The sequence below is a fragment of the Periplaneta americana genome, chromosome 8 (genome assembly GCF_040183065.1).
Source record: "Periplaneta americana isolate PAMFEO1 chromosome 8, P.americana_PAMFEO1_priV1, whole genome shotgun sequence".
In the NCBI taxonomy this organism is placed as follows: Eukaryota; Metazoa; Arthropoda; class Insecta; order Blattodea; family Blattidae; genus Periplaneta; species Periplaneta americana.
Genome location: NC_091124.1, coordinates 13,777,920 through 13,792,648, shown reverse-complemented (window position 1 = coordinate 13,792,648; position 14,729 = coordinate 13,777,920). Strand labels below are relative to the sequence as shown.

General features: G+C 33.6%; 1 protein-coding gene across 2 annotated transcripts in view; it reads right to left on the bottom strand.

The window, feature by feature from the left end:
• Nucleotides 1-64: 64 nt before the first annotated feature.
• Nucleotides 65-14,729, bottom strand: part of LOC138704505 (zinc finger protein ZFP2-like) — a 75,730-nt gene continuing 61,065 nt past the window's right edge. Inside the window, exons 1-3 of one of the 2 annotated variants that reach the window (XR_011333360.1) lie at nt 8,983-9,355; nt 5,434-6,578; nt 65-4,828 (exon numbers count right to left, since the gene is read on the bottom strand). Coding sequence is in view for 1 of the 2 variants with exons in the window: in XM_069832459.1 (XP_069688560.1) it covers nt 6,572-6,578 (7 nt within the window). In the remaining variant the exon portion in view is untranslated. Of the gene's footprint in view, nt 4,829-5,433; nt 6,579-8,982; nt 9,356-14,729 lie in introns of those variants that run through there. The other variant, XM_069832459.1, reaches the window with a different exon arrangement.

Genomic DNA, 14,729 nt, shown 5'->3' with positions numbered 1-14,729 from the left:
GATACAAATATTAACACAGATACACGATGTAAGTTCTGTTTTCATGAAACACAACAGTCGCACATCAATTCTGCAAACAAATGAATGTTTAATGTTGTAAACATTGATAACATAAGTTTACATAGTAATCAGATATTTCTGAAGTTGAAGACAAATGAACGATTTTGTGTTGTTAATGTTAACATTACAGTGAAGTCATGATTACCATAAAAGAGAAAAGTGAATTATACAACATAACCTAGAACTATAGGCCTATTTTATGTTCTTTACCTAATTAATGATTTATATTGCTGGTTTCCTAGCATCCAATACTTTCAATGCCTTAACTTATTTTTTCTACTGTTTTTTCTTCTATTAAACAGTTATGTTTAGCGTTTACTTTGTCAAGATTATACAAAACTAGGGAAAACATTATAGTCCACATTTCAGTCTGCACAATTCTCACACAATAAGTAGCCTACACAGTCCTCGGTTTTCTTTTTACACGCTGAAAAAGAAAAGGAGAGGAAAAGTTATGTCAGGCCAGTTAATCACGACTTCACTGTATTATCCAAATGCGACAATGGTTATCCTTTAGTTGTATTAACCTAGATTACACATTTCCAGTAACACAATGAAAATTCCTTCATTTCAGCAGTAACTGGTGTATTCTCTGGACTAGCAAGGCTAGTACGAAATTCTTATGGAAGGAAACGTAATTCAATAAAAGCATATGTATAATGAGCCAGTGGGATGCAGTAGCTGGATATAAAGATAAATGTAGTTATAAAAATATTTATCATGAAGTGGACCAATACTTTGAAATGCTGTACTGTCTTACCTAGATTAACCATTCCATTTAAAAAGGAAACTAGGCTATAGACAATTTATATAACATAAAATGAGAGAAAATGTATCAGTTAATGGCAGATTTATATATATTAACATAAATCGGGATAACAATATGTTTTGATGCCTCATATTAAATGGGGAGTACGACAAGGCTGTGGCCTTTCACCACTTCTGTTTATTATATATATAAATAGAATCATTCAAGATTGGCGACAGACACGACATGGATTTATTCCAATTAATCGAAATTTGCAGCTTGATGCTTTACTTTTCGCTGATGATTTAGTTCTCATGGCATCAACTGAAGATGATTTACAATATTCAGTAAACAATTTAAATAAGGTCAGTGAAAAATATAACATGGAAATTAATATTGAAAAATCGAAAATCATGTCATTTTGTGGGAAATTCCCTGTACCAAGCAAAATCTGTTTGAATAATAAAATAATAGAAAGAGTAAATACCTTCACTTATCTTGGCTATACACTATCACCTTATGATGAAGTAGATATTGCTGAAAAAATATGTAAATATAATAAAACAATGGGGATCATTAATAAAATCATGAAACCCTCACTAGTACAAAGACACACAAGAATAGGCTTGTATAAAACCTTAGCACAGCCAGTATTAAGCTATGGTAGCGAAGCGTGGACTGTGAAGAATAAAGATGTCAGTAGAATAACAGCAAGTGAGATGAGGTTTATGAGAGCAACAGCTGGATATACTCGCTGGGATCATAAAAAAAATGAGGACCTAATGCAAGAACTTCAAATAGAACCCATTATGCAGTTCATCAGCAAATATCAGCTTCAGTGGAAGGGTCATCTCGAACGAATGAATCGATGCAGAATTCCAAAAGCACTGCTTCATTACCATCCATATGGCAAAATATCTCTAGGCCGTCCAAAGAAGAGATGGACTGAAAATTCTAGTTTGAGACCGTAACAGGCCACTTGGCCTAATACTTGTTAGGAAGATGATGATGATGATATTAAATGGGATAATAAATGGGTGTTTTTTATGTTTGTCATTCTTAGTAGGGACTACTATATGTTTAGTTTTATAAATAACAAAAGTATGAAATTGAAATTTTTACGTGGCTATTATACAACAAATATCCAAACTATGAAGGACAAGAGTTAAAAAGTTAAAAATTCCTAGAGTGTTTTAAATTGAAAATTAGTAGTCGAATGTGAAAACCCAAGCCTTGAACCGAGAATATGCCAGTGAACAGCATCTTTCTTGTAAATTAATTCAATATGCATAACTTTTTGTAATATTGTGGAACAATTTATTGTATTTGACAAAAGCAAAAATAAAATATTTTTACAATGTATAATCATAGCAATTAATATTACAAAAATTTCACTTTTACGTTTAAATTATGAACCTAATATTTATAAGCCATCATTAAGTTGCACTCTTGATAATTTCAGAGAACATGATTTTAGACAGCACAGTCCAGATAATAATTCGTCATCTGAATGCAAGAACTAGGTAGCTCGAAATTTGCGTTTTTTAGTTATCTCTGTTATAGCATAGCAAAAATCGCACAGAATGTAATACAAGAACTAGGGTACCGGTAACTGATCGAACGATACCAGCGACATATATTTTCCAATGTAACAATAGGTAAAAGAAAACAAGACATATTCCTTAGTGCAATAAATAACTAAATAGGCAATATCTCAAAATAGGAAAAGTTGAGTTACCTAGTTATTGCATTCAGGTTATGATGCAGAAACAAATATTAAAATATGCATCCAAATACACAGTTTACAGATACATGCATTATAAAGGGGTAATTACAGTTTGGCCTAATATAATCTGTGACTTGGTGCAGAAACCTATAACTTGACGAAATTGAAGGAACTGAGATATATTCAATAATAAATACATTCATTCATCAGCAAACCAAGAATGTATCAAATTGTAATAACGCATGGCAAAGTAATCCTTGTTTGTTGTATATAGAGAAAGATTTGTACAAGATCCCTGTGACTGCATAGTATAATATTGAACAAAATGATAAAGTGTGTCCAACAAAAGAATAAAGTAATGTAAACATATGCACGTGGTCTTGAGAGCTATGAATTGGCAGGCTCCTTTTTTTTTATTAGCCGACAACCATGGTGAAGAAAAGTCATCTCACAAATCAATGAAAATTGACAAAGAACATAATGCGTAAACATTCAGCATGTTTTTATTCTGTAATACAGTGCAAAACCCCACAAAAAAAATTACAGAGATATTTCGGAATAACAAAAAAGAAAAATAGTAGTCTTGTGTACCAAAGGGATGACACAAGTTTGTGGAACTGTGAGTAGAAGAAAATCCAATCAGGGTGATTACAATTAAAGACTGTTTCAATCGTGCAATAAAGCTGCGAAATTTTAGTTTACAGGTGATACTCATCACAGTTGCTTCATTGCTTACACCCGCAATGAAATAAGAGGACTCTAAACATGTAATTGTGTTGGCGAGAAAAAGTGGCAATGTGGCTGTCCAAATAGAATCCAGAGCTCTAGGGGGAAGAATCTCATTGGCAACACTTGCTGATTTGAAAACATTAAGTTCTTACCAGAGAATGAACGTGGTTTCTAGCAAAACTACACATTGCTGCTGCTGCTGCTGTTGTTGCATAGATAGGAAAGTGCAAAAGCCAGCGCACTGTTAAATCTGACAATTCAGATTTGAAATGAACATTTATGGAAATCCGAGAGCACAAATGAATCGCTTCTTACCCTTTATTTCAGCTCACTTTAAATTGAGGATTTTAAAATTATATTTTAATTCATTTTCCATTGAAAACTCATAATAATATATTGCAAAATTATGTAAGAAGCTTGTAATTACATTTATTTTGAAACATAACACACATATTTTTATCCATGACTGGTACCTATATTGGACATTAATGTTTCTTTCACTGTCCTCAGCTATATAATATAAATTTAGCTCCTCTTATGAAAAGGTTGCCAGATTTGACAAAGCATATTACATATAATTTGGAAACACACCTAAGAGGTAAAATGATATACATTTGAAACGGTTGGGGAATCAAATATACAAAATGTCAGAAAAATTTACACCTAAGTAGCATTTGTGCTCATTTACAGTTAAGAAAGGGGGAGGGGGAAATCATCAGATAAGTTAGAATAATTTGAATGCCATATACCGCGATAAAAATAATAGTACGGATTTATTGGGATTGATATCTAAACCAATCAACAGCCATTGGTTAAGATAACTTGAAATTTCCATTATCACTCCCATACAAATGATTTATTCATGACAATCAACACATTAGCAACAATAAAATCCATACATTCATATTTTATAACTTTTTTACAAACAACACGTTACAAAGAAAAGGCCTACAATATAGAATTAAATTTAGATATCACTAATGGATAAAATATTGTATACCACACGAGAGTAAACAGATATTAAGCACTCTTGGAAATTATCATCCTCAGCTTCACCTCGCACATTAAACTTTCCATTTGCTCATAAAATATAATTTTAGTCTCTTTTACTATAAATTAGGCCCACTATTAATCAAAATGTAACAAATTCCTATTCTTCGTAAAGTCGAAATGACAGTTGAGACAGTAAGCATAGGTAACAATTTTGTAATTCAGATTTCTAGATGATATTATAAAGTATGTCATTTCAATACCAGTCTTCTAGGAAACTGTAATGCTAGTTACAGGATTCTTACACAAAGTCACAGAATTTTAATAAGGTAGGCACAATATCCATAAATTTACCTTATTTCCTGTAATGAATGTCACTGATATTTTTCTCAATGAAATATCCACATATTTTGCTGCAGATTGCTTCACACAATACAAAAATGATAATGATTCTTTTTCCCAACAGACATTACAAAAATAATGATAATAATTTAATATTTTTATTTTATGAATTTCAAAAAATGAATTTTCTTTTCATTGGTACAGGGATATATGAGGGAGAGTCAGAAAGTAACCTTAATAATTGAATAATTTCGAGGGAAAAATTGTTCCGGAGCCGGGTATCGAACCCGGGACCTTTGGTTTAACGTACCAACGCTCTACCACTGAGCTACTCGGGAACTCTAACCGACACCGATCCAATTTTTCCCTCTATATCCACAGACCTCAAAGTGGGCTGACAACCGTCAAGCAACCAACTTCGAGTGCACACTAACTCCGTGTGACTTAAATTGTGGTTTTCTGTTAACGAACAGTGACGTGTATTATGCAAATCAAGGTTTCAACTCAAATCAACTTTACAGGGAGTTATACCTGAAATCTTGATTTGCATAATACACGTCACTGTTCGTTAACAGAAAACCACAATTTAAGTCACACGGAGTTAGTGTGCACTCGAAGTTGGTTGCTTGACGGTTGTCAGCCCACTTTGAGGTCTGTGGATATAGAGGGAAAAATTGGATCGGTGTTGGTTAGAGTTCCCGAGTAGCTCAGTGGTAGAGCGTTGGTACGTTAAACCAAAGGTCCCGGGTTCGATACCCAGCTCCAGAACAATTTTTCCCTGGAAATTATTCAAATCAACTTTACAGGGAGTTATACCTGAAATCTTGATTTGCGCAACCTTAATAATTGTTTTATTAATTGAATAGTAGGCCTACAATAAAACTACAAACACTTAATCACTTTTCAACATAGTCCTCACTACTTTCAATGCAAGTGTTCCTGTTATACAGATATATATGTATATATCTGTGTGTGTATATTACTATGATCTGCTATGAGAGTCTGATTTGTTATTTATATATTAAGGTTACGTTTTGTCTCAGCCTCGTATGAATGTAAACTCAAACATTTTAGGCTAAAACTATAGAAAAAAATATTACTTCTGCACATGCTCTAGATTTGTAGAACATTACATGCATTCTGCACATAAATATGAGTACTTATAACATGTAAGAATAATGTAGGCCTATCAATCATCTTTTCCGTTCATACTTCCACTGATAAACAGGTGGGGCATCCTTTGTGCCCGCCTTAATCCTCTTGGGAGCACTTTCTTTCTTATTTAGAAGATGTCTCTTCAGCTCTAATTTCTGCTGAATCACCGACAGTTCCTTCTCCCGCTCTATTCTCTTCTGCAATTCCATGTAAGCCTTTTCCCTTTCGGATGTTAATTTTTCAAGTTCTGCCTCGTCCACATCTGGAAGAGTCATGCTCTTCAAAGCAGACATTCGAGGCCTGTTAACTCGTCTGTTTAGAAGGGCTGGATGTGTGTCAAGTTTCTTAGCCACATCTAACTTTCTCGCCTCCTTTTCAGTATCAACGAAAAAGATGTGTTTGTTTCTTACTTTGTTAGCAGCGTCTAGTAAATGCAACTGTGACTGAAGGCGATTAATCTTTCTCAGTTCTGCTGTGCGTTTTGTTGTCACATACTTCAAGTCTTGACTCTGCATGAGTCGTATTTGATCAGGAGTGTGTTCATCCTCTTTTTCAAGTTCTAAATGTTCCCCGTCTTCAACTCTCGAATTGATCATATGGAAATAAAACTCATCGGGGTTTCGGTTTAAAGCACGCTTCTTCAGTAATTTTATAGTTTTCTGTTTCTGATGGTAGTCTGATACTCTTTGTCGATAATCTTTCTTCTTCTCTAGAAGTCCTAAATGAGACCGACTTGCAGGCTGATGTCTTTCGCGATGAGTTCGTTGGTTTGTTTTTGAAGCTTTCTTCCAGGAAGACATGATAGAAATGTACTCTGCTCTTTACAGCCTATAAAGAGAGAATATCTGTAAGTCGTGTATCTAAAATGTTATGTTCGAAGGATGTTCAAGGAGAAAATTTCTCTTAGGGAAATTAAATCTCCTCAGAGACAATTATAATGAATACTGATCAAATATCGAATTTACTTAAATACAGTGTCTCCTGTAGAATCACTACCACAAAGAAACTTGAATATCTCCTAAACTAATAGTGACAGAATAACCGGACTTAGATTTTATGTTAGAAAAACTCACCAAGTTTCAATAGATCTCCACATGTGCGCCTCTGATTGCAATATCAAGACGGTATTCTATCTTCCTCCATGTGTTTCACAGCATTACAGGTGTGATGGAAGCACAAGCTGCAGCTCTTGCACAAGTTGGATTTTGTATGCTCTAAGTTGCAATCTTTTATAGACAATGTTGTGAACAGTCGAATTCAGAATATTCGGCTCTGAACTAGCTCATCGAATTGATTTCCTTGGGCTACGCTGAAATGCTTGCCTAACATCTTCAACTTTAGCTGCAGACACTGTTTTTTTTTTTTTTTTTTTTTTTACACAGAGCCTGTTTCCTACAGCTGAATATACCATTTCACAATGGTATGACGCTCTGGAACATTTGCACCATATTCCTGCCTAAATCGTCTTTGCACTGCAATTGGGAACTTCAATTTGGCTAACCAATAACAACATTTCACTTTTTGCTGTACCGTGAATTCTGCCATTTTAACTCTATATATTGTCATACCCCACACATGTGCACTAGAGTCATAATTTTCACTGGTACCAAACTTGGAGAGTTTCTACATAAGACAAGATGAGAAACATATTTCTAAATTCACTGAGTGACGAGATATTTATATTTCTTTGTAGTAGTGATTCTACGGGACACAGTGTATATGAGTGACTTAGGTGACGAGGAATTGGAAGTGATTGTAAATTGAAGATAGAAGTGAAAGATTACTAACATAGGAATTGTTTGTAAAGGATAATGTACAATCAAGGAAATTTAAATGATAGGAGAGGAGGAAGTACTGCTATGTAAGGAGACAAAAGAAGTGTCGAGGCAATCATTAGAAAGATGTGAAAGATTTCAAGGTAGAAGGATAGATAGTCAATAGAGGATATGCACTGTAAGTGTACAAACAATAATAATGACCAACAAAAAGTAATCTGAGGATGAAGTGAATAAGTGAATTAGTGACCAATAAAATAATAGACAATAAGGGAGGTGACAGGTGGAATTGGAAGTGATTGTAAATTGGAGATGGAAGTGAGAGGTCACTAATATAGGCCTAGGAAATGTTTGTATAGGATGGTGTGCAATCAGGGAAATTTTAAGCGATAGGAGGGGAGGAAGTACTTCAATGTAAATAGACAAAAGAGGTGTTGAGGTGATCATTAGAAAGATGTAAAAAAATGTCAAGCTAGGAGAGTAGATAGTCAATAGAGAGTATTATTATAACAGTAAAAGAAAAATAAGCACACAGCACACGTCGATGAAAGTTGTAATTTCAATTGTAAGTAGGGTTATGGGGAGCTCGAATACAGAGATGTGATGGCGAACTATAACCAAATAAGAGTTGTAGAAATAAATATATATCATGTGATTTTACTTACAATTGAGGGGGGTCAAAGCAAAGGGGTACAAGTAACATTTCTAAGAACATGAGTTAAGTGCATCCAGGGAAAGCTAAAGCATCTAAATTTTTTGTGGCAAAGGGATACATCTTTTAACCACATCACACACTAAAATTGAAATAAAAACTTCACGGAATTTACAAAAGCTTAAGTACTTTCAACCACATTTTCTCAAAAATAACTTAAGTGCACTTATACCCCTTTGCTTCTGACCTCTTCAATTAAGAATGTTTATGTAAGAAATAACCACCACACTGACATAACTCTCTAATATGCTGAACTTATGCTCGGAGGCTAAGTTGAGGTGTGGAACGAAATCCCAATTGCACTTGCATTCATTTCCTAGATGGGTTCCCCCCCCCCCCCCCCAAGATTATCTCAGACTGCAAGACGAATGTTAAGTAATAGGCCTACTCTACATTGTGGCTAGCTTCATTCGTTTTGAAATAAATAAAGAAATGTGTTAGTTCTATATAAATCAATCTGTAATCTCACCCTATACGCAACTGTACAACTGCAAGAAAAAGTATGCATATAAATGCAAATTAATCCAAACGCTAGTGTAAAGATAGCTCAAAAGTTAGCTATTTAAAGTTTGATTCTATCATTATTAATTAGCACTGTTGCGACAGAAGTCATAGGATCAACAAATTTATGGCGTAGGATGAAACGTTCTAAGTGTTATGACTAACAATATTTACAAGTTTTTATTAATTAAAGATAATAATTGCGTCAGTTATTATAAGAACATAACCATACATTTATACTTACCAAATTAGCAAAAAGTAACCACAGAAGAAATAAAACACGATTATTTACGAACAGCTGAAGTCGTAATCTTTAACTAATTGCAATTAACAGGTAAAATTCTTAACCTACTCACAATATTGCAACTGACAACTACACACGTGCATTAATACTACCACAATCCATGCTTCCATATTGCTACTATCAGCAGTGTATCCAACTCGATTTTTAAAAACCCCTATGGGACAGTGAAGAAGTCGCTAAATTGCTATATTGTCAAACATTAAATTACTCTTCTGCGTGAGTGCTAAAAATACCAGCTAAATCCCTATATCAGCAAAATAAATTCCATAAATTTTAATCGCTGAACACTCAAAAACGCCAGATCTATTTTTTTATAGCATGAAAACCACTGGATTGGCCACACTGAGTCAATCTAGCCAACTACGAACATCTACAATCATTAAATTTGAGCGTAAAAAGTCACTACATTCTCGATTTGAAATTTTAAAAAAATCGAAAGATTAGTTTATAGGTGACAGCGATGATAATGATGATTAACAAAATTATAAGAACAGCAGCAATACTCCGTGATTCTAGCAGGTGGTTAATTGAAATCGTCAGACGTTTCGAACGTCGATAATTCAAAATCTGTTGGAGGATTCTGTTGTAGCCGTACCTATAGCTTGTTACCTATAGGTTACCGGATCCAATATTCTAATTTTTTCCAAAACAGATGTAATATATAATTTTTTATGATCTAACAAAGTGTAAGAAAAATCATCCCTGCAGTATTTAATCTTATTAAATGCTGTTCTGGAAGTCGCTTGGTAATATATTCATAAAAATCATACATGATTTATAAGTAAAAATTAAATTATGTAGCATCCGAGAAATAGCCTGCTTCCTGAAGTTCTCTTTAAGTAATTATTTTGTCACAGCTTTAATTATTACCTAACCCTTAAATTGGCGTAACTTAATTTCTCATACCCGGTACAGTATGGTACCAGTACCTACAATATTTTTAACCACTATCAGACTGCAGAGAAACAAATTAACGTATAGCAATCATAGCTAATTTATTGTATATTATTCTATAACTTCGCCTTAAAATAAAATATTTGTACCAGTTCCTTTTCTGTTTTCATTTAATAAGATAACACAATTTAAATTGATGTATCATATAGGATGCTTCGTCAATTTCGGGTTAATGGTAGCCCTACAGTTCGACAATTCTGTAAAAAATATTCTTATAATACATAGTAGGCCTATTTCCGTTCATCTACTGGGTAGAGGCTGGCAAAACCATGCAGATCTGCTCCGAAGGCAATATTAAATATCACCAAGATTGGAGTCTATAATCTACATTCATATTCACTAGAGTTGCTTCTCGATTTCCACACTGTCATTGATCAAATCATTGGTTTCCTGGTATTGATTTTCTATTTCAATTACATGGTCACTAATAAGGTTCGTGCCTTCAAGGCCCGTTCCAAAACTGAAGAAAATTGTCTGCGCCATCTTCTCTGTCGTCCCCTCACATCCCTCAATTCAACTGGCCTACAATACAGTGTACTTTTCGGAAATCTCTCAGCTGTAATTTGGCATACATGCCTCCTCCATTGTCCTCGATGTTGTACGTATTACAAAGAGTGAACAAGTTTGGAATATTGCTAATAACTTTATAATGTGAATGTTTCTTAAAAGCATTAAATGTTATATTTATTAGATGCATATTGCTTAATAATTTGTACACAGCCTAATTTAGAAAATTTATGTCATGTATACAGAATGTGTCAAAAGAGGCATTTTTCTTAAATGACAGCATGTACTTTATTCTTACATTTTAAAACTGTTATCTCAATTTTGTGGTTAGAGAGTCAATTTATTCGTTACTGTATTGTTTATTTCCTTTTAATTTTAACCTTATGCAGAGAAGGTAAATTAATTCAAATAAAGTACTAATTTTTTTATGGATTACAGAAGGCCATGAAAAACAAAACTAGTCATTCATAGTGTAGAATATTGGCAGATCTCAAGGAAATGGAATGAATACAAGTCTTAATTATGATTGGATATGGCGATAGAATAAGAACTCTGCAAGAGGTGTGTTATTTGTTTAATCAGGTGCATCCAAACAGAAACACAATCCACAGTGTTAAAAATTGTAAAGAAGTTTGAAGAAACGGGAAGCATGAAGAACAAGAGAAAAGCCAGAAGGCCAAAACTTGCTCTGAATGATGAAAATTCCCTTAATATGCTACTATATGCCCAAGAAAATCCACATACAACAACAAGGCAACTAGCAAGGGAGTACAGTGTCAGTCAGGCATCTATTTGTAATTTAATGAAATCTGTTAAACGGCAACCATACAAAATACAACTTTTACAGGCATTAAGTGAAGATAATTTGGACTGAAGAAGTAAATTTTGTGTAACTTTAATAGAGCTGACAACCCAAAATCCGGAATTTGTAAGACACAATATTTTTAGATGAGCCCACATTCTGTCTAAATAGTGCAGTTAATTGGCATAACTGTCGATATCGGTTTCCAGAAAACCCACATTGGATGGTGCAACAGCACAACTTCCACAGAAAGTAAATGTACTGTATGGGTAGGTGTAGTTGGTTCATTTTCACTGAAGGATATCTAATGATATGTACGTATCTAAACCTATTTCAGAACAATATCATTCCAGCTTGTCAAGACTTGTTTCCAGGCATGGGTAACATGCTTCAAAATGATATCTAGTATCAAAAAGATGGTGCCCCTGCACACTTTGGACGAGATGTGAGAGAATTTCTAAATGCAGCATTCCCTGGAAGATGGATTGGAAGAAAGGGTCACATTGAATGGCCACCTAGATCGCCAGACCTCAATCCTTTGGATTACTATCTATAGGGATATTTAAAATCCAGAATGTGCTGCAAAAGATCCAAAAATTTATTAGAACTCAACCAGAGACTCAGAACGGAGATGCATTTGATCTAATTACTGTACAAAAGTCATTAGACAATTTTCGTGACAGGTTGGGACATTGTTTGGTAATAAATGGTGCTCACTTCGAAAATTTGTTGTAAGGGTAAGAGTAGCCAGAAAGACATTACATGTTAGCTTAAAAAAATGTTTTTTAAATAGTTGTGACATAAGTTAATCAGAAAAACTCACCTTATATAATACTGTATTTTCACAAGGTTAATCAAAAGAAAATATACAATACAATAACGAATAAATTAAACTCTCCACACATAAAATAGAGAACAGTTTAAAAATGTAAAAATAAGTATATGCTGTCATGTAAGAAAACGTGTTTTTTTGGCACACTCTATATATACGGATATAAATTTTTAAAATTATATGCAAAATATTAAGCAATTATACCCATAAATCTAATAAATATAGCATTTAATACTTCTAAGAAACATTCATATTACAGTAAAATCCCTTGTATCTGACACCCAAATAACTGGCAATAACAAAACTTCTGGCTAGGCAAAAAAAAGAAAAAGTCATTCATGTGAAAGAAAAGAGTTGGACGAAGATGTAAATGGTTTTCGTGGATCACACATGCCGCATATTGTTGTTTTCTCTTTACATTGTTCATGCATGAAAACATAGACAGAAAACCCCATTATGTCCCTGGGGTAGATTGGGTAGCATCAGTAAGTTGCTGCTTGGGGCTTGCAAACAACATGCAGACAATATCTTTAAATTTACCACTTGAACTCGTCCATTTCGAGGGGGTGTTGGATGAGTATATACATGTTAGTGTTGAAGATTGATGATAACAAGATAGTATTTGAATGGTGAGATGGATTTGGCAAGATGGGTCTTAAAGATTCGGCATATTACCCGACATTCGCTTTACAATTTTTGAAAACAATGGATAAAATCCAACCAGATATCAGTCTCAATCAATTTTTATAGGTATGAACGACATTCATTCTGTAGGCATGTTTTACACAAATTTTTATAGTTTTTCAGTCTCTCTCTCTCTCTCTCTTTTTTTTTTTTGCGAATTTCGACTTTATTTTTCGTTAAACGCGATTTTTTTTACGAATATCACTCAATCGTACATTCGTTCATTGGTCATGAAATTTCTTATTTTACTTTAGACAATGAAACATTCAAATAAGAACGAAAATGAGTCTGTCTTTCATGTTTTATTATGTGTAAAACATGGCCGTTCAACTGTGAAATACGAAATTTTCTGTGTCATGCATGCCCAATGCTAGATTTCTTACTAAAAATAAGAAACAATGCAGGGGAATGAGTGTTTTATTACCAATTTTTTAAAAGTGATTTCCATGTTTAAATTCAAACTTTTTCTTTACGATTTATGTTAAAATAACGACTTTTTCATAATTTACAATGTAAATAACGACTTTCTTTTTTAATTACAGTAATTTTATTTACCGACTTTGCTATATTCTATTCACCATTGTAGTGTCCCTAGCAATGATAAGAGATGTAAGGAATATGTTGTTGTTGTTTTCTAATGCCAGGCGTTTGACAATAAAGTTATTTGACCTCTTGCACTCCAATATTTTTCAAAGATATTATCATGACCAGTCACTGAAGCACAGATTTTGAGGTGTTCCGAATTCATTTCTTGGTTTGAGTTAGTTATTTCAACTGTTTGAGATGAAGGTGTGTGTTTAGAGACTATTGATAGAATAGCTGCTTTAGAGTCTGACAATATAACTGCTTTCCTAAATTTATTGATGTGGCATAGAAGATTCCTGAGACTTTCCCTTAATGCAATGATTTCACCATCAAAACTTGTTGTTCCATATCCAAGAGATCTATAGTGAGAAGAGACAGCACGTAACACCTGCACCAGCACCTTGTTTCAGTATTTCAGTATTACTTCTGTTAAATTTATATTATATTCTATATTTAATAGAGTTAAAGGGTTTGGTTTAATTTGTAAGTTTTCTTTTAAATTCGGGATATTGATTTTCTGTTTTAATTCTTGAACAATGGATATGAAACTTTTTCGAGTTTTCAATCTACAGAGAGGACTGTATGAATGCCAATTGTTTCCTGGTAATCTGATAAGTTTTTCATATTGAATCAGTGCTTTTTCTTCTATTGTCATTTTGATAGTGTTAATATTAGTGAGGAATCTCATAGAATCTATTGGAGTTGTTTTGATTCCACCAGTAATGAGTCTGAGAGCTTGGTTTTGAACATATTCTATGTCGTTTATGAAAGGTGAAGTAATTAAAATTTCTCCGCAGTATGTCAGCACTGGCTGTATAAACATTTTGTATGTAGTGTTCAAAGTATTCCTAGAGCATCCCCATTTCTTTCCTGCTAGTCTTTTTAGAAGGTAGAATCTTTTACGAGCTTTTTCAGAAATGCATTTCAAATGGTTGCTCCATGTTAACTTACTATCGAAAATAACTCCAAGATATTTGGATTCATAAGAAGGTGTTAGCCATTGTATTGGATATTGAATTCTCTTTCTTTTTTACCGAATGAAAATATTTGGTGGTTACTTTAAGGAATATAAACGGCTGTATTTCTATAAATTACAAAAGCTCTATCAAATAATAAATGATAATTCACACACTACAGCCCACATTGTCAAATTTAAATTTATTTTAATATCTAATATTGCTGTTGATGATATACGAGTATATCACATGCGGAATAGTTGCGGATGATAGAAGTCAAACTATATGAAGGATCTTAGAGCTCTTTCACTACATGTCACGGAACTCGGACATCTGTATTTCATGTACTGATAATTCTAGCAACAGA